This window comes from Dromaius novaehollandiae, chromosome 27 (assembly GCF_036370855.1).
Source record: "Dromaius novaehollandiae isolate bDroNov1 chromosome 27, bDroNov1.hap1, whole genome shotgun sequence".
Lineage (NCBI taxonomy): Eukaryota > Metazoa > Chordata > Aves > Casuariiformes > Dromaiidae > Dromaius > Dromaius novaehollandiae.
In genome coordinates this window covers 3,815,815-3,841,598 of record NC_088124.1, presented here as the reverse complement: position 1 = coordinate 3,841,598, position 25,784 = coordinate 3,815,815, and the positions used below count along the sequence as shown (strand labels likewise).

General features: G+C 47.6%; 2 protein-coding genes and 1 long non-coding RNA gene across 3 annotated transcripts; 1 reads left to right on the top strand and 2 right to left on the bottom strand.

Annotated features, from left to right (window-relative positions):
• Positions 1-457: 457 nt before the first annotated feature.
• LEMD2 (LEM domain nuclear envelope protein 2) lies at positions 458-13,561 on the bottom strand. Its single transcript, XM_026111894.2, has 9 exons — positions 11,928-13,561; positions 10,503-10,543; positions 9,727-9,802; positions 8,390-8,466; positions 7,651-7,730; positions 5,167-5,312; positions 4,050-4,151; positions 3,859-3,961; positions 458-2,693 (listed from the first exon to the last, which is right to left on the bottom strand). The coding sequence occupies exons 1-9, from the start codon at positions 13,459-13,461 to the stop codon at positions 2,543-2,545; spliced, it is 2,310 nt and encodes a 769-aa protein (XP_025967679.2). The 5' UTR covers positions 13,462-13,561; the 3' UTR covers positions 458-2,542.
• A 5,119-nt stretch (positions 13,562-18,680) lies between these two features.
• MLN (motilin) lies at positions 18,681-25,235 on the bottom strand. Its single transcript, XM_026111724.2, has 5 exons — positions 25,157-25,235; positions 22,511-22,636; positions 21,137-21,253; positions 19,621-19,729; positions 18,681-18,804 (listed from the first exon to the last, which is right to left on the bottom strand). The coding sequence occupies exons 2-5, from the start codon at positions 22,625-22,627 to the stop codon at positions 18,797-18,799; spliced, it is 351 nt and encodes a 116-aa protein (XP_025967509.2). The 5' UTR covers positions 22,628-22,636; positions 25,157-25,235; the 3' UTR covers positions 18,681-18,796.
• Positions 19,717-25,784, top strand: LOC112990168 (uncharacterized). Its single transcript, XR_003261008.2, has 3 exons — positions 19,717-19,783; positions 20,381-20,544; positions 25,028-25,784. It is a non-coding gene; the product is annotated as an uncharacterized LOC112990168 (long non-coding RNA).

Sequence of the window (25,784 nt, the reverse complement as noted above, 5' to 3'; positions counted from 1 at the left end):
AACCACCTGAAGCTTGAAGCACCCTCAGCCCATTCCCATAGACTTATTGTTCCATCCCATTCCCTGCTTTAAATAAATGCTTTATAATGGACCATAGCAATACCAACCAACCCGCTAGACTAATATCTATAATACCACAATCCTCAAAGCTGTCAGTCTCGTCAAAATGCAGCTAAACAAGATAACTGCTTTCCACGTGCACCTTCTCTGCTTAACACCAACTAGTCCCAAAACAGAGATTTAATTTGCAACCGAACACCTGAGACAGCTGGCTACTGTGCCAAGATCACCGAGTATCACACAGATCCATGCTGTCTCGTTAGGCTGCTGGGTAATCCCCATGCTATCTTCAGTCTTATTCTTAGAAGCTGAGCTCTCTGAAGCAGGACCTATTTGAACTGCATAAGCAAAACACTTAGCACAACCTGCAACTCCTCAACACAAATAAAGGTGACAATCATTTGTAATAAATTTATTTTATATATTGATGTACAGAGCTAAATTGAGCATATAATAAATAGCACCAAGCCAGTGAGATTTATTCTACAAAAACAAGTTTAATACAAAATGATTGCAACGCCTCACTTTTCACCCTAGGTCTGGACGGTTAAAAAAGCCAACTCAAACCCCACAAGCATTTTAAAAAGCCTAAAAATGTAGGCACTGGTGTTTGCAAAAATTTCTACAACAGCACTGAAGATCTTGTTACAACACTTTAGAAGAATCAAAGCTGCCTTCATTTTACCCCCTATTTTAAAAACAGTGGAAGAAGCTGGTTATTGTCTCAAAGACAGCTGTTGTGTTTCCTTTTTTGTTCAAACACCCTACTTTTGCAACCAAAAAGAACATATGGGGATAAAAATCAACTCTATGCAGGATATCTCCCACTTAATGTACAAGACCTCCCAGCGTTCTGCTCTTGGAGAAAGCCGCTCTCTCCAGGCGTTTTGGTTGATGAGGCAGCAGGAGGTATGCGAGGAGTCTCCGCAGTCGCCTCGGCAGCCTGCGGGTGCATAGGCGGAAAACCCCACCAGAAGCCAGCAGTGGGGACAGAAGCGCAGACTTCACAACTGGGAGGCAAGCAGGGGCCCAGCACAAGGGACCCACCTTGCACGCAGCGTCACCGACCTGCCAACCGGCGAGCAGGGCTCTGGCCACCCTCCCAGGCCGACCCTGGACTTGGAGAGGAAGCTCTCCATACATCCAGCATCAGAGATGAATGCAAACATTTACATTGCACCCGTGATGCGAAGGAGAGTAACATCCACTGATTACAGGGGTTCAAATTAACTGCTGGCTTCTCGCTGCAGGTTTTACTAGCTTACACCAGAAATGAATTTGGTCCCTGCTGTCCTAGTGGTGAGCTGGACAGCAGTCCTATGACACTGGGAACAGTAGATTAACAATATCTCTGCCGAGCCTAAGCTGCCACACAATGGTGCTATTTTCTTTGAAACAAACACTCCTTTGCTGGACATAAAAAACAAACTTAAGTAACCAAATGATTACAGACACAAAATACGATGCCTGCAGCATGAACAGAGGATTGATCACCGCTCCCTGTACCTGTTGTGAGGCTGCAGGAAAATTAACATGGCAAACAATCCCTGTACCGACACTCCACGCACGGTATATCTCTGCTCTGACACAGCACACACATTGCAGCTGCCCAGGATAAACATGTACAGTCGACCCTAATAGCCTTTCCAAAGCTGCTCTTTAATAACTCATGAAGCAGTCCCTTTGGCTGCAGCCATAAGAAAGAGCTTTCTGTAGCTTCCTATATCCCTCACTTTTCACCCAAATTCCCCTCCCTCCCCGTAACATAAAGCACAGAGATTGCAGACTTACAAAGTGTAGTCAGGGTCACAACTGCTCCTCCCTACCACCCAACCCAGCCCAAATGACTCAAGGCACATCAGACTGCCCTTCCTCTAGGACCACATTCCCCCAACTTTTTCCTGCCTCCATTTTTAACGGGTGAAGCAGACACAAACATTTTCCTTGTTAGGAATCAGTTAAGAGCTTTTGGCAAGGTCTTTGCACCGATAAAAACAAATTCTAACAAAACGCATCTTAACTGCCACCCAAATGTTTCCATGGGAAATGTTAATCCTTTCTTTAAAAACATTCCCTGATGGACATTGCCACCAGTTGGACTTTGCAGAATTGAGGTCAAATTTTGAACGGCTAACCCCTGTCAGAGAGACCCCAAGTCCCTCGCTATTAGGTCTGCATTTTTTTTTCTTTCTAGAAAGTTTTTCTAAGTTTGCTTGCCTATGGAAGCCAGATATCTGCTGGAAGGCTGACTTTGGTGCGATTCGAGCTTCCCACCAGCTCAAGCCCATCTTCCTTACAAGACAAGATTATTGCCCTGAATTTTTTTGTGTGAAGATTTTCTGAGAGAAGAGCAAAGAGATGTGTGCAATCCCCAACCCAAGGAGATGAGGATCTGAGGACCTTGACCTGCTCTTTCCCACCACAAGAAAAGGGAGCGTCCTTTTGCAGAGGTCCACATCAACAGCTCAGCTTTGGCTCCTCTTTAGTGCTCCGAGTCTGAGAGATAAGAAGGTTGAGTCCATCTCCACACCAGCATATCCTCTCCCGCTACTCTGTGCGACTCGGTCTGAATCCGTGACTCATTCGAAGCCAGAAACTCCACAGCTCTGTCCCAGATCCGCTTCATTTTTTTTCTAGAGGAAACAACAACAAAAGAAAAGAAAACACAATCACATCCTCATTGTGCTTTCCAGCTTACAGCAATTGTGTCTGCTGACCAAGCTACTGCTAGCCTCTTCCTGTTGCCTATGCAGACAGTAAAGCAGATTAAACCAAAATTCTGGCTTAAAGCTAATTTCAGACCAGGACATGAAAACACAAGTCCTGCCAGTAGGGAAGGTGAGACCCTCTGGCAATACAAGAGATTGGTGACTGCCCTCAATTTCAAACCTGATTCATGTTGGAAAAAAACTCAACTAGCAAACTGCCCCCACCCTTCCACCAGGCAAAAAGATCTCAGATTGAGTAACACAAACTGGAGTCACCCCAGTTTTGAATTGGAGTCCAGTAATTCTGCACATCACATGCACTGAGATCAGTTCAAAACAGCTGAAATCGCTTATTCCTACTGGTAGTAACATGACCAATTACAGGTGAGAACTTCTAAGACTCTGTCCTCTTAACAGCAGAGAATGCTATGTATACTGCAAGTAGCTCCAAATGCAGGAAACAAGCCTGCAAAGATGAAGCACACAGTCACCAAGAACCAGGCTCCTGCCCCCAGCTCCATCAGCTGTGGAGCAACTATCTTGACCATGTTTCCTTTCGGAAAAAGCACAAAAACAGCCATCTCGCTGTATCTCCTTTTCAAAGCTGCCCAACTCAAACTGGTAATTTTCCAGGCAGGCAACACACGCAGCCACTTCAGAAGAGCCTCATGATACCCTATTCCACTCATGGAAAGGTTCATTCTGAAAAGCACAGCACCTGCCTGGAGAACAAGGTAGGACAGCTGAGAAACAGGATAGCATCCAACTCAGATTAGATGGAGGGAAAATAAGGTACTCCATGCCCAGGCAAAACAAAATCCAATTACTGTTTGATAGAACAATGACAATACACCCGTGCGACTGTACGAAATATCAGCCCCAGGACTGTCACATTAATCTGCAGCAGGTTAAGACACAGCCTGAGTTATGTCAAAATCCTTTATAAACTGAAAGGCCAGACAGATTCTTCTTCCACTGCAGCTTCCCATCAATTGCCTGCTCATGCTCTGTTACCTGCTAACTGCAGTTCTGAGCTGAGCTGAATAACTTCGTGCTGACAGCGCTCCTTAAAGAACAAAATTCAGCTCACCTGCTTTGAGGAGGGATGAGGCTGTCCCGAACGTGGAGGATGCCGACGTAGGGGTAACGCTCCAAATTCCGTTCCCATTCCTTATAGTGGTCCTGGACAACAGCTGTGGGGGCAGAAGGACAAACAGTGAGAACCCTCAACACTGCTAAGAGGAGAACAGTGCTACTTGGCTTAGAGTTACTGGAGTCTACCTATGATCTTCTTCACCATTTCATACATGGCTTGTTCTTCTTCTGCCATCTTCCGCCAGCGATACTTAAGGAAGATCAGAATCCCCCAAAGAGTTATCAGACCTAGGAGAAGAATAAAAACAAATGGAATTCAGTACTGACATATATGCTCTTGCTGGATGCTAGCTGTTTTATATCTGACACTGCCTCTTCTCTGAGGCAGCTTCCACTCCCTGCCACCCAGGGTCTGCTTGGAACTGAATCCAAGCAATTCATTTGCTCATCGCAGCAGCTGAGCCCCACAAAAAGCTTCGTACTGACAGTGCCTCTAGCAGAAGGGCATGTGTATGTGTGGGAAGAGCTGGTCAAAGGGCCTCATCGTGGGCTTTTTTCCCCACCAGAAACCTCAGGACAACCACAAGGCTCTAATTCTCTAAATCCCAGAGTCATTTCTTTGCTAGAGGCCTCCCCCGCAATAATCACTTAGGAAAACTGTCAAGCTCCACTGCTCTGAAAATAGGTGCTTCATAAGGAAATAAAGCCCCGGGCTCCAGCCCAGCATTCAGCCTTGACAAAGGCCCCCACTACGACATCAGCTAACTTTAGTATCTCGGCCTCGGCAATAAACATAACTATCTCCTTTCACTCCCGCCTTGCCTGGCTAGATTATAAACTCTTCTAGGCAACACTCATCTCTCATTATCACCTATCTCAGTAAGACCTCTGTCTCAGCTGGGGCATGACAGACTATTGCAGTAAAGTCCATAACACTACAAGTCATTACTAAAGAAGCCAGAAGACTTTGCAGCTTAGTCCAAGAAAAGAAAGAGAAACCAAATCTTTTAGGCAGGTTAAAATACTCGTTTTGCAGACCACAGTAATAGGTGCTTGAGGAATACTCAGAGAGCTAATCAGCTTCCTGGTTTAAAGTAAGTGTTAAGCACTCGCAGCACAAGGGCAGGTCTACAGGTCTTCTCTGCTGCCAGAACAAAGGTTAATTAGAAATTAACTCATCAGCAGATTTATTTCACCTCTGTTAGTAATTTCATATGGTTGGGAGAACGTGTGTGTGCGCGCATGCATGCTCATCTGTACAGCTACAGAGGGGAGAAGCGGACTACTAACACTAAAGACTTACCCCAGAAAAACAGGAAAAGGTTCATAATGGCAGTGATCATTGCCCGACGGAAACGGCAGCCGAGCCCCATCTGAGGATGGGCTGATTCGAGACAGACCACCTCCTCCACTGTGGTAACTGGTTCATAAGGGTCTCTGCCTTTCAACCTAACAGGAAGAGGCAGAAAATCTTCACTGAAGAAAACAGACACTCCAACTGCAGACTTTAATCAAGAGAGGGAGAACAAACACACTGCAGAGGCAGTAACTTTTTCAGTACACCGCATAGAAAATACACTACATCCTTGCAGCTCCTCTTTCCAGAATATTTCGGAACTGGCTGCTTAACAAGGAATGGATCTGGCTTTAGAAAAGGCAGCAGGGCTGGAACTCCCACTGGCAAACTGAAGTCTCCCTCTGCAGACTCTTTGACAGCACCTCTCAGTGTGCAGAAGATTAAACTTTAAATTGGATTCCCACCTCCCAGCATACAGAAATGGAAATGTTTACTGAGTCACTCATCAGCAATTGCAGAGAGCAGCTGAGGGAGACTGCATATGTCCGTGGAGGTTGCACTGTTTTCCTCAGTATGGATGAGCATAAACAGTTTAGCTAGAAAAGTGAAAACACATCAACTGTATCTGCAGTGGAGAACAGACACACCCTTGGCAAGCATTCACGGCACAATCGATAGCACATCCTCCTGCAAAAATCACTTGTACACACCTGCTGTGCTATCTGATATGCTTTTAACTCACTTCTTTATATACAGATCTACACTGATGTGGTTTCCTTATTAGATACTCTAAGCCAACAGGCATCGAGTTATCCAAGCGAGAGCCATCAGATTCAGAGGAATTGGACTAAAGGGGATTTTGTTTTTTAAAGCTACTAATTCATTTTCGGTTTGCAATGAATAGCCTATTAGACAAAGGCACCTTCTCAGTTTACTAGCGTGAGATCACAAACTGTTGACAGCTTGTATTTGGCTACTGGATTCCACAGTAACCAAAGAGACACCCAATTGTTTCCCACCCCCTTGTCTTATTTACAATCCAAATTCCAGGAAAATGTTTAAAATATGCAACAGAATCACTCAGCGCAGAGCTCATTTTCAGTTCTGCCTCTTCGACTAGCACCTAGGAAAATAATCTCAAGTACTGTTTGCTAAAATGCCACCTGCAGGTTTTTAAGCATGCTCAATGCTCATTCTGCACACTACACAGGCTTCTTGGAAGTGGATCCATTTGGTGAAAAGCCGGTAGAATTGCTAATTATGAAAATAAAAAAGGGAGTATATAGTGTAACACAGCTCTTGACTTGAACAGTGCTCCTGTACAAAAGTATGTATTCGAAAACTGGATCTAAACCCACCCACAAATCCAAACTTGTCACCAGGGAAACAGTGTCCTGTCCTGGGAATTTACCACATACTAAAAGTCAAAGTAGTAGATGCTCTCTGACCATTGGATCACAGTAACAGCTACACAAATTTATAAGGGAAAATAAAGCACTTGGAATTTATGCTAGCTACGCCCACAAACTCTAGTGTTAGTGTTGTTACAAGTGATTTAATCAGAGGTAAAATTAGCAATGTTAAAATGCAAACAAATGTTAGACTTTGTTAACACAGAGTGGAGGCAGCGCACACTTCCCAGAAGAAGAAACCTGATGTCTGCAGACCCTGGACAAGTCTTTCATTAGGTAATGGTCTGAATGCTATACTTTTCACTTGAAGGAACTAGTATTTCTGCCATTTCTCATGTACTGAAGTGACTGGTAGCCAAGAAACCCAAGAGAAAAGCCCTTCCTGTGACTGACCAACACCCTACATAGTCAGCAGGAGTCCTTCCATTCATTTTAATATGTACTATGTTTTCTGTCAGAAAGAAACCAATTGACACTAAAGAAAAGATATCATTCAGACTATTTCCCTCTCTTCCTCACAGTGACTGGTCCCAAAGGTTCCCAAAGCATGTTACCGATCAAATCCAACTCCTTTGGCCAAAGAACCTAACTCCATGCTGCACTGAAGCACAGCCTACAATAACAGTACAGAATAAAATAGCTATCTGGGGAAAAGCATTTGAGTATGTGGGAAAAGTTTAAAAAGCAGATTGTAGTCACAAGACGACGGGCAGGATACCGGAACCAGCACAGCTAAACCTTGCAGTAAGCGTGACACAATGGTTGATAGCCACAAGCAGCCGGGACCTCAGATTTATGCTTCATCTGAAAGACAGTGCCTTTGTGAACACAATGTCCCCTGGTGCACAGGCTGGGACGGACTCAGAAGGAATGCCCTCAGTTGCCAATTTTTGCTGCAGGACCTTACTTTCTATTTGGAAGTTTGCCCGGCCAGCACTGACAAAGCTGATCCCAGATTATTTTACGAAATCTATTAAGGGAGGTATCACAGCTTTTAGAGCACGCCACACAGGATGACAAATTGCATAACACCAACCAACACAGAGAGGCACAACTGGCACAGTGGGCTTCCACTTACCATATTCCTAAATCCCTGCTACTCTTCAGTATCCATTCCAGGGCAGCTTCAAACTTCTGTGGAGAACTAGCAGTTACATTCTGTATGGGAGAATCCATAAGATTAGTCCTCCATTCACTTCAGATACTGCAACAACATTATTTCATTACATTAGTGGGAGAATTCATTCTACGTGGTCTGTCCCTAAGTTCCCTAGGTTAATTCTTATCATAATCCTGAAAAGTGGAAGACAGAGAAACTAAATCTGGAGGTCGGTCTGGACTAAAATCTTATGACTATGGTAGATGATGCATGAAGCATGCTGTAAAATAACACTGTCCCTGGATTGCTAAGACTAACCACTAAATACAACATAATCTTACTGACAGTTTACCATGAAAGAAATGGAATGTTAGATCAAAGCAGTCTGTCTTCTGACACTTTGAGGTATGGAAAAATCTTTCTTCTGCCCAGCCCTCAATCCAGGGAAATTTCTGGTTTCAGAAGACTGATGACTACAGTGAAACAACAAACCATTAAGTTAGATTTACAGGGGCTGAATCAGAGATGTAGGAGAAGATTATTTTCAAAAGAACTGCTGAGAACAGAACTGCCCAAAGGGGAAGCAAGAGATATGGGGAAAAATCAAAACAGGATGAGGAAGTAAAACAGATGGTGAATTGCTTTAGTATCTATTATTTATTGCCTTATAAGAGACTAAGCACTATGTTATAACAATAGGTGTTCACAGCCTACTCACCATCACATGATCCCTTGCTTCACCAACCCAAATGCATTTGCTTTTTAGATTCTCAGGATTTCCGCACTCAAAATTACCTGGTAAGAAAATTAAACAGACAGAAATCATTTTAGAAAAAAGCCCTCAAACAGTTCAGAAATATACTGAACCGTCTGGAAATGCTATCCTTTAAAATCAGCTACAGCTCCGGGGAAAACAATTACAAGGCAAGATTTATACCGTAGGCAGATAATCTTATGACTACTAATAAAATGTTCAACCACTGTAGATAGGTTGGATAAAGGCAATCAAACCTCATGCTTCAGTGCATGAGCTCCTCAACACAGAATCTGGGGAAAAAACCCTATTTCTTCCCCTAGCTAAGTACATAACTGCCTCTCTGACCTAATGCCCTGCAGAGGTGCCTCTTCCATTGGGCTCTTCCATGTTGGAGTTAAGGATCAGCGTTCGAAATGCTACAAAGGAGCCTACTTCCCAGCTCTGTCTTCTACCCAGGCACACAGATACCAGCCAGAAACTCAGGCTTCTAAATCTTGCTTCAAAGATGACTAAACAAATGTGTTAAGGGACTATGTAAAACTGATGGAAATTTCACAGGTGCTGAAGTCTGATTTGAAAAGATTTAGAAATTCAGTGAAATTTCAGTGCCTAAAAGACTCAGCCTTGTTAATGTCTGAAATCTTCTAGAAAATGGAGTGTAAGCATTTCTAATGATTAACATTATTATGTACGTTACTGAAAAAAGTAAAAATATATCCACTGAACTTCTAACAGACCTTTCCATCACAAAACACTAGTTATGGATTGGATTCCCATATATGTAGTAGAGACTGGCAAAAGTACTGAGTTCAGTTGGCTCCTGAGCTAAGTAAGCTTGTTTCACCTAACAATGAAAAAAGACCAGAGGCACTCATATAAACAGTTACCACATTTTACCAGAGAGACGGCAATTTATTAAGTCATTTCAACCCTATTTGTAAGAGTACATCAGTTTATGCTTACTGGCTCCGAGCGTCTTGAAGACAGTTTCAAGATGCAGGTAGAAAAGGACTATAAAACTGAATATTTGTATCTCAAATTCCCAATATATGAAGTGCAAATAAGGACCACTCCATGAGAACACAGCAATACCAGTGCATTAGCTAAGCACTATTCAGATTAAAAATAAACTCATCTTTTTGTATTTTTCTATTACCTGACTTTCCTAGAGCTCTTCAAGTGCAACTCACTATTACGTAAACTCCTCTCTTCAACGTAAGGTTAGAAAAGTCCAGACAGCTGGGAGAGGCAGTTTGCTGAACGCTCATAAGTGCTTTATAATGACAATTGGAACTTACCAGCTTGTATTGACAAGTAGTTATACAACTCATGCAGCATGTTCATTATAATCTCCTTCTGTTGAGCTTGACAGAACTGAAAGCCAGAAACAGGTAACAAACATCAATAGATCAGCAGCAACAGCACAGTGGTCAGGCTAGCCAAAAACATGAAAACAAAGTAGCAGTAGGGTTTTGCTCAGTTATGCATCACTTCACCAGTTCAAATGAAACACTCCTGCAGCACAGATCTACGGTTTCCGAGTCAAAAACTAGCTAGCACATCCTTTGAAAGCGCCACCAACTCCCACATCCCAACAGCCCAGAACTGCACCACCAGCAGCTGAAGGAGCAGGTCCCCTCAGACAGACTGTGGACTGACTCTCTCCAGAAACATAACGAGACTAACCATAACTCTGAATCCAGCACAAAGTATTCCTCTATCCTAATAACACATTATGAAAAAAAAATCAGGACTGTACAAATGTTATAACGGAGTTCAAGGAATTAGTTACATCAAAGCATGCATTGTTGAGGCTCAACACAGGTACAGCCTCTTCTGCAAACTAATATCACCTATGCCACAGCTATTACAGAAATTGATTTTTCAGTCTCACACACAGCCCTATTTAATCTGGCCTACTAATTCCAACTCAGCAAATCAGAACTTTTTTACAAAATGATAGAACTAATAATTTTACAGTGATGTGGATACTGGTGAAAGCTACCTAACATAATTACTCTTCTGTGAGATCCCCCTATCCATAGTATTTTAAGATAAATAAATGTATGCTTACCTCATCTGTTCTTTTGTCACAATCCACAGGCAAGAGATTAACTATAAGAAAGAAGGGGAAAGAAGAGTTAGCTGGCTGCAAAACAACGGCTTTGATCAAGAAAGTAATTATGTACTTAAATAAGGCTCTACTTTCTAGTCCGATTCTGCTGTTCTTAATCTCACTACACTGTACCTTGCTATGCAAATCATGCATTCAAAGCACTCCTTTGATAGGCAATATTGAAAACAAAACAAATAAAACGTGTTCTGTATCAGGGTGCAAATGATGAACCCTGTTCAGCTGGCAAGTAAAAATTGTGGTCTGAATGTTTTAACAGCTCCTGTTTAAGTCCATGTTTTATGCTCTTGTGCTGTCTACTGCTTCACACTGGAAGTTTGCACGAATCTTTGACAATCTAGTAGTGGCATTTGCTGCAGGCCGTGGTCACCTGATATATCACAGTGATAAACGAGATTTAAATCAAGTCTACTCAAGGCAAAAGCAGAGGCTCTATTTTAGCCGAAAGAGCCGTTAGCTTGGCAGATTATGGCCTCTGGTTTAACAGCTCTTCCTCTCCCCCCAACCATTAGATAAATACCACCCACAGGTCTATGATACAGCACCTTCTACCAATCTTAATTATCTGAGAATTTAAAGAATTTACAGCCAGACTGCAAGATTTCTTGCTTCAAAATAACATTGGCTTATAAATATCTAACAGAGTTTTAACAGGTGCACCAGAAATTCATGTCAATGATATCGGCCAGCTTTATTTTGACTTTGAGAAAGCAAGAAACAGCCTACCTAGCCTGTGCAAAATGCACAGACACCTACGTGCTACAGTGTACTGAGTTTATCAGGACTCGCACCTTCCAAACCACCCCCCAAACCTCTTCTTTCAGTTCAAAGAAACAAAGTGATGATACTTCTGTTTGCTGTAGCTGGGGAGCTCTGTCTTAAACATAGGGTGATGGCAAAGTCCCTTTTCATTTCCTGTTGAAGCTCTACCACACTTGAAGCACAGAGGTACCAATTCAAATGCTGTGCTTTGGATGGGGCCAGGATAAAGGACACCAAATGGCCGTGCTTTGTAGAGGCTAACATTAAAACAGACAACGGGCAATTACGCAGACATTAGGTTACACAACGGGCAATCATAAAATACATCCTTGGCCTAGCAGGAATTTCACTCTCCGTAAAATCCAAGGTTTTGAAGAACTGGAGGCCGAATTCATTTGAAAAGAAACACACTTGACTTACTTTTCATGACAAACAAGGTTTCCCACAGGCAAAGGGAAAGGAAAACGGGGACAGAAACAGAAATGTCAGGTTATGGCAAAGAGAAGAATGATAAATCTGATGGAGATGGAAGGGATAAAGGTAAAGCAGTAAAAGAAAGGTGAAGAACATAGCTTAAAAGCAGAATTAAACCAGTACACGTACAACTCTCCTCTGTCCTGTCAAGCCAGCCTGATCCAATCATCTTCACCAAGAGGATGCCCAAAAAAATCATCAGCAACACAAAGCTGGCCAGGCAGAGGAACTGGGAGAGGTAGTATTCAAGGCCCTTGCCCTTTCCTTCCAGCCGCGACTTCGGTGCCGACCGCCACAGCTGAGTCCGGGAGGTTGTTCCCTGTCCCGCTGCAGCTGCTCCCCAGCGGGTCCCTGAGGCTAACCCTGCGTCGCCCGCTGTCTTCCACGGGAACCTACGCAGTAACCCCCCTCCCTGGGTGCTGGGTTTCAGCTCCCTTTCTGGCTCCTTCCGAACACTGGCAGTCAAGTCTCCTTCCCCTCTCCCAAACCGGGTCTGGTGGCTGAACCCCCCGAGTCCCGCTGACGCTGCTGTGGTGCCCCAGTGGGTGCTGGGCATTAACTCGCTTTCGCGTCTCCATGAGCTGCTAGAAGATAGCCCCTTCCTTTCCCCCACCGTCTCCCACTGAGACCGGGAGCTCAGGCCCCCAACGCCTCCTCCTGATGTGCCCCACTGGCTCCTGGACGTCAGCCCCCCACTCCCTTCGCCGGAGTGAGGTTTGGTGCTGAGCCCCCCGCTCCTACCTGGGGACGTGCCCCACTGGGACGTGGAGCTCAGCCCCCCAACCCCATCCAAGGAGCTCCCCAACCCAGGCCTGGTGCCGAGCCCCCCACCCCTCTCTATAGAGGTGTCCCAGTGGGACGGGGAGCTCGACCCCCCAAAGCTGTCCAGGGACGGCCTCGACCCTGTGCTGAGGCTCTCGCTCCTCCCTGCAGATGGGCCCCAATGCGATGAGGAACTCGAACCCCCAAAGCTGTCCAGCGAGGGCCTCGACCCAGCGCTGAGGCTCCCGCTCCTCTCCACGGACGCGTCCCAGTGGGACGTGGCGCTCGGCACCCTAAACCCGTCGAGGGACAGCGCCGAGCCGGCGCTGAGGCCCCCGCTCCTCTCTATGGACGTGCCCCACTGGGACGAGGGGCTGGAGCCCCCAAAGCCATCCAGCGAGGGCCTCGACCCGGCGCTCAGCCCCCCGCTCCGCTCTGCGGACGTGTCCCACCAGGATGAGGTGCTCGGCACCCTCGACCCGTCGCCGAGCCCCGCGGCCAGGCCCCGGCGGGACGGGGAGCCCGGCCCGTCGCGAAGCGCCCCGCCGCCCTGCCCGGCCGCCCCCCAGCGTGCCGCGGGCGGCCGCCCCCCTGCTGCTGGCCCGCCTTCCTCCTCCTCCTCCTCTTCCTCTTCCTCCTCCTCCTCCTCGCTGTCGCGGGCGGCCCCGGCGGGGCTGAAGCCGAGGCGCGGCCGCGGCGGCGAGGCCTGCTGCGGCCTGGCGGGGGGGCGGGCCGGGCTCGGCGGGGCGCCGCGGCCCCTGCGCTTCGCCGCCGCCACTTCGGCCCGCAGGCAGTTGAGTTTCTTGGCGTAGACCTTGCGGGTGGTGTCGGTGATGGGCCCCGGCCGGTAGCCGAGCGCCATCAGCTCCCTCCGGAGCTCCGCGTCCGTCAGCTCCGCCATGGCCGCGGCCAGGAGACTAGGCCGCGGCCGGAAGCACCCTGCGAGCAGGGAAGCGCGACCACCATCTTGGGAGGGGCTCGCGGCACCTCCAGGGCAGCCATCTTGGGAAGGGCAAACGCGGGGCTTATGTAGGCTCCGTCCGCCCGCGCGGCCGGCGCCATGTTGTTGGGCGGGCAGAGACGGGGCGGGAATGAGCGCCATATTGGGAAGGTCGAGAAAAGCCGCTACATCCTGGATCCCGTCTCCCGCCATCTTGTGAAGGGGGGGGGGGTGTCCTCTGGTTCCGCCATGTTGGGGAGGTCGGGGCCCCCCTCAGAGAGGGCATGGCTCTAGGAGCTGGTGTCCATCTCGGGAAAGGGGAAAGGCTGAGGGAAAAGGAAGAAATGGAGGGGGCGAGGGGCAGAAGCAGCCTCAGCTTCTGGGGCTAGCCAGTGCCACTGCCTCCTCGTCTTGTGGGGACTCTGCCCTCACATGGGGCTGTGGGGCTGGAGCAAGCAGGGGGTCGAGCTCCTCTTGCCCTCGCTCGGGCCAGGCTGTGCCGATTTTTGACATGTACAGGGACATTTATGTGGAGAAAAGAGTGTCTTTCCCAGCCACCTGCCACCCCCCACACATTTTCCTCCTCCCTCATGTCTCTGCCAAGTTGCAGTCGTAGCTGGCACCAGTTGAACAAGCTGGAGTGTTGCCACCACTTTCGGCAGGATCAGGATCTGGGTCCTTGGGATATTGGCTGGGGAAGGAGGTTCCCTGCATACTCGCAGGCTAAAAAAGCAAAATCAAGTGTCGACTTGAAAATTTATTTTGGCAAGGCTATGATGTACAGTAATTGCTTTTTTCTGCTGCCGCCCATAAAGAAAATAATGAAAGTGACTGAAATACTGTGGTGTGATATTGGAATTTAATTAAGAATAATGAAAAGGTAGTGATGAATGTGCACAGACTGTCTCTGCATCACAGTTTTTATGATAGACACATGATACCAGAGTCATGGAAACTTTACAGTCTCTCCCATAGCACGTCTCCGAAAAAGCGGGACGTGCCACGAGTAGGAGCTGGGAAGGGGCTCTGGGAAGTGCTCTGGTGGCCACCCCACGACTTGCCACCGTGAGGCTAGCGATGCTAAACTGCACAGGACAGTGCAGTGCACTGTAAAGCCGTGCACAGGACAAACCTTTAAGGACACTCTGATATTAAGAGCAGCCCGTCAGCCACCCAGCCAGGTCCCAGGAGCACCGTGCCGCTCCTTTTCCCAGAGCACGTGAGCTGCGCCTGGGCTGATGGGCCGCCGGGGCTCCTCGGGCAGCGCTGCCGCTTCGCGCCGTCACCGTGATGTTTGCGTGGCGTAGGTGCCCTTTTAAGCTGAGAGCAGCCCTCCGAAGGGTGAGAAATTCGGCTGGCTTCCACCGGGTACAGCTGTCAGGGGCAGAACGCAGAAACCTCCGCAGAGCCATGTCATCCGATTTGACGTTGCATCTTGTACAGTCTCAGCAAGTGAGGCCATCTTTCATTTTAGTGGATGCATTAAATACAAGGCAAGTCAGGCAGGCTGCCTTGCTTCCTCTGGCCTGCCTTTCACACTCACTTTGCTGTCATGCCCTTCTTCTAATTCAGGGCATCAGACAAAGCTTGCTCTTCCTTGCTCTTCCTGATTTATGCAAGAAAGCAGCAACAAAATACACGGAGATTTGTTAATCTGGTTAGCAACAACAAATACACACTTAGTAGAGGCCAGGGAGCCCATTAAAAGAGCATACTCAGTTCCGATGGGAAGCATGAACATGCTCAGCTGAGCCTCCCGTGCTCACTAACTGGAAAGCGCGACTGACAGCTAATAATTTGGAGCGGTGTCTAATGTAAATACAGAATTAGAATATGCTCTGAGTACACAGTTTCTGTAAGCTCACAGCTCTGAGAAAGTTTGGAGAAGCTCTGCCTAGACATGCAGATGCATGCTAGCATCCAAGCCCAAGTTGATATAAGCTCATGAATTAAGTGAAGTCCCCTTGGTTTGGAGAAAAAGAAGAGGAGGAGAGGAGAAGAGAGGAGAGGAGAGGAGAAAACCCTTCAACTTCTTGCGTTTCTGGAGATCAGGGAAATTACACTAGGATAAAGCTTGGCCCAGCATCGCTATTAGATGACCTTCTGAAATGGAAAGGAGATCTTTGGAGTGGTGTTGGAGAACTGGAGGGTTGAGGAAAAGCTTTGATTCCTTCGCAGAAGGGAGGTTGGTGGTGCTGACACTCAGCAGGAACAGATGTCCCTTCTTTGTGGAGAGAAATCAGCTACCCCTCTCCCTTTCTTCCTCACAAGACAACCCTCTGGGAACATCCCTACCATTCCTGGAGGTACCTAGACATCAGAGAGATGAGCACAGGAAAAGAGAGGCCTCTGTTTCAGAGGTGACAGAGCCTATAGCCCTATGGACAAGCACCTAATTTTTCTTGTTAATCCTGCCCACAGTGCCAGTGATGAGGCTGATGGTGGAGTTTCTCTGGCGGAGAGGGGTCTAGATTCCCACTGGCACTGCTTTGTGCAGCCCCCTTGGTTATCCACGCAGCTCTGGGCAGCAGGGAAGGCTACCAAGGGCGAGCACAGGCTGGTTTGAAATGCTCTGCTGGTGCAGACAGGCTGTGATGTTCAGAGATTGCCGGAGGTGAAAAGCCAGTTCCCAGTCACTGGGCAGCTCTGGAAAATCTTGGCTGTAAATATCCTGAGCTGAATGTGGGAAAATGGGATAGCAAGGAGGGGACAGCCTCCACCTTTCCTGCCATCCTAGCAGCTGCCTTAGGCCTGCTGGCAGTGACTCAGCGGTAGCATGGGAAGAGGAGGAGTGCCGTGCCTTCTGCTTCTCCTCCTGAAGCACAAGACAGGCTTGGCATAAGCAGAGGGGTAGAACTAGATCTTCACCGTCTTCACAAGGCCCTGGAAGAGGGGAGCGAATTGCACCCCAAAAATGAGGGCAGTGGATGAACCTTCCCATCCCTGACCCAGGGGATGCTGGAAAAATTGCAAGTGCATCCCCCCACTTCTTATCCGATGACATTTGGACAACAGTCCTGCATATGTCACCAGGGAAAGTGTCAAATCTTATTTAGGTGCTGATTGTGCCAATTTAATACCCTGTCAGTCACAGCCACAGCACAGGTGTGACCCAAGAACACTACTTCTTGTCCTCCTGATCGTATGTCATGTCCTCAGCCTGCCTAGCTTCTTATTAGGTTAGACACTGTACAAAGTTAGCGTCTCTGTCGTTCTTTTCTCGCTTCCTCCTTGTTTCCCTGCCTATCTCCCCCCGCAGTTCAGCTGTTCATCTGGCCACAAAACCCTGCAGAGTCAGGATGGCTGAGATCAGTATCTGCCTTCATTCGCACTACTCCAGCCCCCCGAGTCTGGAGGGAATTTACTTCCAAAAGCTGAAGGTCCCCTTGCCTTTAGTGGCCCATTTGGACAGCACAACTCTGGCTACAGGTTCATGGCTACAGGTTCATCGCCACCAGCAATACATCCCAGACCTCATTTATAGCTGGGTCAACTGAGAAGAGCCACTGACACATCTGAGGGCCAAGGTAAAAGCAGACCTTTGCTGCTCTGGTCCAGCAGTGGCAATTTGTCCTGGTCAAAATGTGCGAACAGAGGGAAGACAACACAGCAAAGTCACATTCATGGATCTCCTCTATGGTAGTCTCCACAGCATTAACCCCACCATCAGCCCAGTGGGAAATGATCCAGGAAGCAAATTCCAGAGGCTCATATTCACTTTCTTATTTACTGTCACTGGGCAATGTTCCTTCATAGACACTGCTGGCAAACTATCAGCCAGAGAAACCCCTTCAGTGAAAGATCTGGGCAAAAGGTGATGATGTAGGGACAACTCTGACCTGGGGTGGATCTCATATAGGGTTTTTAGGAGCAGTTTACCCATCAAGGAGAAACCGCTCTTGTTTTCTTGTGGCAGAGCAAAATTAAACCCAGGGTAAGGGTTTGGGTCTGTCAGAATTAATGAGCCAAGAGTTCCTCCTTTCACACAAACAGACTTGTCTCTGATCTTGCTGGACAATGGTGTAAATGTGGCACAACTCCTCCAGGGATTTCCAAGCCTCATCTCCAATGGGTATCACTCAACATGCTTCCACTGGAGCCTACTTTGCACTGGCTGAGCTTCTAGCCCAGCAAGACATAGTTGCTTTCATTTTCAGCCTAATGGAGTGTATTATTTTCAGTCCTCCTCCTGCTCACACTTATTTACTAGTGATTTCATAGCTCAACCTGCCTTAGCAGTAATCCCTGCAAACTTCCAGTTACATTGAACTGATCAGTCCCTACAATAGGAATATGCCTTTGAATCATATGCTAAAGCTGGAATCCACTCCTTGCTGGATGTTGCATTATACATTGGCAGATTTCTTTCCTCCTAAGGGATGGCTTTCAGCAGAGAGTGTACAGAAGAGTTAGAAGCGCATATGTGCTGTTCTAGCACAAACACAGCTATTTAAGTGAGCCACAGTGAGAACAGAATTTATGTTAGGTTGGGCGGATAAAATTGGATTGGAATCGGATATACTCACATACATACCATTGGTCTCAGTGGCCCTTACTTTACATATGTTGGATTTCCTGCTGCCAATAGAGAGGAGCAGTTCTAAAATAAGCCAAAGGTATGTAAATGGAAAGCAATATGTTCAAGTGGAATTACGATGTCACATCGAGGTTTGCTTCAGGGGCAGGAATAAGGCTGGATCTCTGTGGTGTTTCATGCTCTGTATCTGCTCACATCATAGCAATGGCTAACATGTTCCTTGTAGTATTTAGATTTATGTAGTATGAGTGAGCAAGAGGAGGTTAAAAATACAGATAGGAACCACAAATCAGGTCTCCTGGGTTCACCCAGCCCTCCCTGTTGAGAGCAGGGAGCTGACTGGGGACACCCCGGTCCCACACCCACACTCCTCAGGCTGGCTTTGTGTCACCAGTTCGGCTGGGTGATCCTAGGAAATCTTTGCCTCAGTTTCCCTCTTTGCCAAAAGCAGGGACTAAAACTTATTAGTCCATGAAGATTAGTTACTCAGTCATTGCAGTGTGCATTGCACTTCTCAGAAGAAAAGTGATATTCTCTAGAACTGGAAACCCTGCCTCTCTTCTTTCCCACACTTGGTGCTTGCCATCTGGCTGAGAAGCATGCTGAAAAAAAGACACAAATCCTCCATTTAATTATACTGCGCATTTTATTATCTCACCTCAGATTTTGTTGTTAATCTCTTTTACAGATTTCGTTTACATAAGTGGAGGCCTTTAGCTTTAGCAAGCTGCATCGCTTTCTCTTCTGATTCTGCAGATATCAGTAAGCTAAAAAGAAAAGAAGAAAGAACATGTGTCCTTAAATTTGTCATTCAGTCTTTGCTAGGTTTTATATACTGTTTCCTCCTCCTCAGCTCTTCACCTAAAAATCCAGAAGACAAACTTAAATCAGCACAGCCAAAGCAGAATAACAACTCCCACAGGAATAATAGAGACTCTCTTATTAGAGACACTTAAGCCCAGATAAGACAAAGCTCCAGAGATAACAGCGATAACCATTTCACAACCCCCAAGTCTGCAGGCAGGAGTAACTATATAACATCCTACCCCTGTAATTCCCATATGCTAAGATGAAAGCCCCAAGCTGGTTTGTTAGCACTTGACATTTCAAATTGCAGCTAATTCTCTTAGTTTTAAGCCCCAGTCTAGGAAGGAAGGTGTTCAGAACTGCTCTGCACCCACGTCTTTGAGAGATCCAGCACAAGGGCAGGTCCCGAGCTGCCTTGCAGGTGTAGCTCGAATTATAAGCTCTGTTGGAAATTGCACCCTAAAGCCTGAGGTCTTTTTGGGGAGGAGGAGTAGGGAAGTGGGAAGCAGCGCTAAGGAGAGCTGCTGAGAAGTGTTGCAGTGCTGCTAGCAGTCAATAGCAGCTCTAGGGCACAGGCAGGGCCCTTCAAGACAGCATAACCTTCCCAGAAGAAAAGTGTGTGCGTGAGAGAGGGCGGGGGTATCCAAGGCCTCTGTAAAGTGAGCAAACATGACACAAAAGCCCTTCTGAGGAATATAAATATCTCCATGATGATGAGCTGGTGAGAGAAAGGAAAGGCAGAATTTCCAAGGCAGAATTCAAGCTTCTGACAGTACCATCTGGGGTGTCCTGTAACATCTCTGCTAGCAGTTTCTCCAGGACATCTTGGTATTTTTCCAGCTGCCTTGTGGTAAGCCACATCCTAGCTTTGGCAGGAACAACTAGCTGTGGAGGAAAGCAGGAAAAGTCAACAGGAAAAGCTGAGGGGAAGAGACACAGGTAGGTTGGGGGCAGCCATGCTTTGATTCCCCTTTGCTCAAGTTAATAGAGGGTCCAGTGCTGATTTGAAGGGAAGATGATGCCCCTGAGTGTGGGGAATAGCTGTATTCTGAAGGCAGCCCCTTGGACTCTCAATCCAATTTGTGTTGTTTGTGGTGCCAGTTTTCATGCGTATGGGCTGACTCAGAAACACAGAGAAAGGCACCTGCTGGCAACAGAAACCTTAGACAAGACAGTCATTTCTGAACCTTATAATCCTCCACTCTCTCTCACCTTGACCCTCCAAGCTATCAGCTTTCCTGATGCTGGTGAAGCATCTTGCCTTAGTAAGGACTGAGGATGAGACATTATCTGGCCTCCAGGTTGATTGAGTTCAGGCCAGCGGCTGCTCAGATGTACCCAAAGTAAAGCTGTTCTGGGCAGGGCTGGAGGCACAGGAGGACTTGCAGCTGCAGTGGGGGGCTAGACCCTGGGATGTGCCTCTTATTTAACGCATTGAGCTGTGAGATCATGTTGTTTAAATCCTGTTATTGATTGTTAGTGTACCACGTTTGTAAGAGCAGTAGCATATTAACCTGTGTCTTGGCCAAATTCCAGCCTAGCTAGTCACTCTGCCTGTCCTGCTGAGCCTTTCCTGCAATTTGGACTGGACCTACATGCTCCTTTTGATGGTACAGAGAATGGCTGTGATCACCGCAGAAGTGCCTGCACTGACAGGGCAAAAACAGAAAAAAGCACTCGTTTTAGACTTGGCTGACCAGGTAAGCATGCCTTTGAGGGCTTAGACTGGCACTTAAATCCTTAAAATCGATGATTTTCTGCTGTGTATACAGGCTTTGGGGGTGTGGGTATTTGCACTCAGGTTTGTAAATAAGGTCTTCCCAGTGCAGAGCATTGTGAGAGGAGGTGAGTGGTGCTGGACAACTGGTACTGGAGCTGGGCAAAAAAGTGACAAGTTAAAACCAGACGTGAAGCAGAGCTGTGAATTACTGACTTGCATTTGGCTGGTGTTTTCAGAGTGGCAAATGAAACACCACGTGTTGTTTTCATCTTTCCTGTGCTAAGGGAGAGCCCAGGTGGGTCTGAAGGGTGACCAGGCTGGTAAATATTCAAGATAATTTAAAGGCTGAAGGTATACCCTGTCTCTGGTGCAACCTTGCTCAGTTCCCGGGCAGAGCTGGTAGGAAATGGGTGGTATTCCTTCTTATTGACTGTGAGCTCCCTAACAGCACCCACTCTCTTCTAACAAGGCACCATTAACCATGTATCTGTAGCCAGGTCCTGTGGGCTGGTTCTAGAGCAACCTGGCCCCTTGTGTCCTTGTGGATTCCTTAGTCGCACGGTTCACCTTACCTGGATGGTCTTGACCTTGCTGACATCTTCTGCTCTGGATTCTTCAGGGAAGTCTTGCTCTTCCAGCTGCTGCAGTGAGGTCAGGGATTTCTTCTGCCCCTTGTTCCTCTCCTTTTCCTGGAACCCCCCAGGAAAGAGCAGAGAGGGCATTGCTGCTGTGACACAGCATCGTGACGGCACCAAACGCTCTGTGGCAAATCCAGGGCGTGATGCCCTGCAGCCGGGGGCCTGCAGAGCTGGGTACAGCATCATTCCCCTGGGCCTTGAGCTGCAGCTCATTGGGAAGAGACCCACGGACTATGGTCAGCATGGCCCCAGGGGCTACAGTTCTGATACACAGCAGGGGCTGCAACGTTGGGTGTGAGGTCAGGCTGCAGGGAACAATCTACAGCAAACATGTCACTGCTTGATGACTCCTTTGGTCTGTGCAAGAGACCACTATCAGCAGGGTGTGGTCGCCAAGTATACTGACCTTACAGAGCTATTCCAGCCCCAAGAGAAAAGCCAGATTGTGGGGTAAAAGAGACAATGGCAAAGGCAAAGGGGAACAGAACCCAGCAAAGACCATGCTCGGTGCCGTACTGCTTGCTGTGCACTTACTTCAGTTTGAGTGCTCAGTGGAGGAGAGGCAGCCTTTGGGAGGAGGCCAAGACTGATTTCACCCACATGCACATAGCTACCAGGGTTGTGACATACAAACGCTATGGGGACTGTGCGTGGGTGCCCATCCTTTCTCTCGAGGAGGTTGAAGGATGGCTGTGCTCCCCACAAAAAGCAATTGCTTAGGAGCAAGTAGATAGGCTTCGGAAACAAGATTTCTCCCCAGTATCAATGGATTGCGTCGTGCGGGAGAAGCTCTCTTCGACTGTGTTTAAGGAGAAGATGCCAGTCTCTGAGACTGCTTGCCTGACACCTTTCAACAGTATTAGTTTCACATCAAAAGAAAAATATTCTCCTCTCTGCACATCCCAGAGGTGACAACCATCTGAAGGATGGTTAATTATTTGTTACAACAAAAAGACCCAGCAGAATGCTGAAGGGAGGCTGCAACTTCACTATAAAAATTACAGCCACCAGCATAGAGGAAAGAAAAAACAAGAGCCAGTATCTACAGATAACTCATATGGAGCTTTCAGTTCTTAGGTAAAGAGGTTTGAGCTCTTCTTCTCTGGTCTCACATCTCAAAGATTGTCTCTCCCATAGCCCTTAGCTATGGGATGAGTGGGGGGCTGCCGATATCATAATATCTCCTGTTTGGACAGAAGGGACAGATGATGAGAACAGCAGTGGCATGGCATGGGGTGAGGATGGGAGAAACACCTTTCCTGCATTATTCGGGGCTCCAGCCAGCGCAGTACATTTCTTATGGGTTACCTGCATTTTCTGGAAGTCGCTCTGGGTGAAGAAGGGCAGGTAGCCTTCAGTCTGCTCAGCCAGCATAGACACCACGTACACCAGGAGCAAACTAGCCACCACTTTCTTTGAGACCATTGTGAAAGCCTGAATGACACAGGAAAAAAGATGCTGGGGTGATAATGGAGAAGGCCATTTGAGGAGAAATCGCTTTGGCTTTTGATCAGCTGCCGTCTAATTTAGCCACCAGCTAACTATAGGTATATTTACTTTTCCAGTTGCTCCTGAGCTGAGAATAGAAGTGTCTTGACTGACAATTCTCTCAAACTACTTCTTGTAAACAGATTTGTTCTTGAGCAATAACCCCAGAGACTCAAAGCCCAGCCCTTCAGGACTGTTAAAGGCTCCCTCCATGCCGAGAGCTTTGGCCCCCGGCTGCGGTGGCACGACACCCCCGTGCACCCAGAGCAAAGCGCTCCCGCCGACCCCACCGAGCCCCGGCAGCGGGGTGGGCAGAGTGGCACTGCGGGAGAGCAAAAACCTGCATAGAGCTGTTTTGTTAAGTTTTGTTTTCACATTCCTCCCCGCTGAAAATCCACCCTGGTGAACCAAATCATTTAATAAACCTCACTGGGTCAGAGTGAGCTGAGAATGGCTTATGCCAGCCCTGCTCCGTAGGAGTCTAGTAGAAAGGGCTTTAAAAACTAGCTTTTGAAGTGATTTAACAGTGACTTTCCATCAGAAGAGGACTTATGTAAACATTAAATGCTCTCTTTAAATATTAAAATATTCTCTCTGGACGAATTTAATGGAGTCAGGTCCCACAACTTAACTACTCTACCTGATTGGAGCCTGATCCTTAATTAGTTTCAAAAGCTTGTGCTTTGGACGTTGTTAGAAAGACATTGTTTGGTCAAATTTGACCCCTAAATTAGATTTCCCATAAATATCAGCTAGCATTGAACTGAAGGTCAGTGGAAGTTAATAAATACTCCCCTCCACAGCACTTGCCAGGCAGATCCCTCAGCAAACCGCCAGTTCAGGGGAGGTCTGACAGCGAGCGAAGGCGGCTGTAGCCCCTTTCCTCTCTCGCAGCATTGCTTAGCACTGCTCCGCTCTGCCCATGGCCGGGGCCACCTCCCCGCTGCCCACCCATGTCGGGTCAAAGCTATTAATTGCCCTGGGACATCGCCCTGGGTGATCTTACAATATGCACCATTTGCTGCGGTGATGGAAAGGGCATTTCTCAGGCTCTCCCCTCCTCGGAGTGTTTTGGTATGCACATGTGCTGATAATGTAGCATTATCTCAGTAGCATCAATCTTTTGTGCCATTTCATTTATTCTAGCACTGCAATAAAATACTGCCATATACAACAGAATAAACCCAGTCACCTCCTTCATCTCTTATTGACTAGCCCTTTGTGAATTGCTTCTCGCCCTCTTCCCCCAGAGAAACACCCCCACGCATCTCCAGTCGAGAATGTCTCTTCTGAATGTCCCTTCCTTATTTTGTAAGCAGGACATGTCTTCCAGACCCGAGAACTCCGGCTCATTGCCTCTCCAGGCAGATATGCACCTTGTCGCTAGTGAATTTGCTTCCTAGCTACAAAGGGAAAGCACAAAGCAGGAGCATCCCAAGTTCAGCATCAGCACAACAAAGTGCTGCAGTCGCATGAGGCTGGGTGCAGCAGTATCCAGTTCTGCTTATGCCAGCAGAAAAAGGGGGTAGAGGGCCAGTTTGGGGTCAGGAGGTGCGGGCATCCGCCTGGTCCTGGTGCGAGCACAGCAACAACAGGACAGTGCCTTTATCTGCTGAGCTCTGCCTTCTGAAAACCAAATCGTTCTGGTCAATAGGAGCTGGCTGTGACTCATTTTCTTTATGTTCAAAGCAGCTCTCCGAGTGCAGAGGACACTCAGGGCTTCCTGCGTCTCCGCAGCACGCTCCGCTGTCTGCTAGGTGCTCAGGGCAAGCAAGGAGGCAGGAGCGGCTGGAATCAATGCTCCCACGGCCGGGGAAGAGCAGAAAGCACCTTTCCCCTTGCTTAAGCATTGATTTTTCCCTCCTCCTTATCAGACAAGCTCCTGCTGAATGGAAGCAGATGCATGCTGGTAACACCAGGCTCTGCTGGTGCCCGGTCAATGTGGGATGAATGAGCACTGTGGGAGACAGAGATTAGGGAAACGGGGCCCTTCCAGGGCGCGAGAGGAGCTGCATTAACAGCAACAGAGCAGGAGGAGGGAGCGAGATACCAGCACAGGCACCAACCTCCAGACAAATTTTGCAGGGCAAAGCCTGGGTGGGCTTGAGTGCTCACAGCACCTTCCCGGGCAATGCCTCCCTCCCAGGGCACAGGACTACGCTGTTATGGCAAACATCCCTAGGCTAGGCACAACTGGGCTGACCTTGCCAGAGTTTTGATTCACGAAATCTGACTGTGGTGAAAGGCCCCATTTTTGACCTCTTCTCGAGGAAAAGCTTTCTGCTTTGCCCAACAGAAACATTTGGTCAAGTCATACTTCCTCCCTTTTCCCTGCAGAAAATTTGGAAAAACCACACGGAGAAACCCCCTGAGCCAAGGCTCACCGCCGCTGCCACCGGCACCTATTCGAGCACCCACGGGCCACCCCGCCGAGCGCCCGACTGGAAGCAGAAACGCGGCACCTACCTGGCAAACGTGGCCCTGGGATGCTGAAGGTCAGGCCTCTCCTTCCTCTTCACACCTGGATGCTCCTGCTGGGTTTCCCAGCCTTTTTATACCTGCTTTCCTGCACTGGTACCCCCACTTCCAGGAGAGCTGACGAATGGCTACCTGGAGTGCGTGGAAACGGGTTTGCCGTACAGGCAGCACTGTTATCTGCATTGGATTTTTGAGTTTCTGGTTTCCAGGATGATCCCCTTTCTGCCCTCCCCCAGGTTTCTGTCCTTAGGCTGGCAGCAGGTCTCAGTGGTGCCCACAGCTGGACCTAAAGCAAATCTCTCTGTGCCTCAGTTTCCCTATCTTTACAGTGGAGAAAATTCTCTCTCAACTTGTCTATTTAGATTGTGAGCCCTCCGGGTAAGGCCTTTATGCTGTGAATGTATCAGCAGTTAAATGATGCTTGGGTCTTGATTCTATTTCTACTGTAATATGGACAGATCACAATAATAACAATGATGCCACTGAAATCAGCATAATGCAGAATGAAGTTTGACCCACTGGCATTGCAAAAGAATTGATTTAAGGTAATAAATCCCCTGGCAAGATCGAGAGCAAAATATTAAAATAATAAATAAAATTGTACATGCCAAACCTA

What these genes read in the sequence shown, in the direction of transcription:
- LEMD2 (XM_026111894.2), bottom strand. Translation starts at nt 13,461, where the DNA reads ATGGCGGAGCTGACGGACGCGGAGCTCCGGAGGGAGCTGATGGCGCTC. An exon ending in CTACTTGTCAATACAAGCTG is followed by an intron (nt 8,467 to 9,726) that starts GTAAGTTCCAAT and finishes TTTTCTTACCAG; the next exon opens with GTAATTTTGAGTGCGGAAAT. An exon ending in AGCAGGGATTTAGGAATATG is followed by an intron (nt 5,313 to 7,650) that starts GTAAGTGGAAGC and finishes TCTTCCTGTTAG; the next exon opens with GTTGAAAGGCAGAGACCCTT.
- MLN (XM_026111724.2), bottom strand. Translation starts at nt 22,627, where the DNA reads ATGGTCTCAAAGAAAGTGGTGGCTAGTTTGCTCCTGGTGTACGTGGTG. An exon ending in GCGACTTCCAGAAAATGCAG is followed by an intron (nt 21,254 to 22,510) that starts GTAACCCATAAG and finishes GGGGGGTTCCAG; the next exon opens with GAAAAGGAGAGGAACAAGGG. An exon ending in GCAAGGTCAAGACCATCCAG is followed by an intron (nt 19,730 to 21,136) that starts GTAAGGTGAACC and finishes TTTCCTCCACAG; the next exon opens with CTAGTTGTTCCTGCCAAAGC.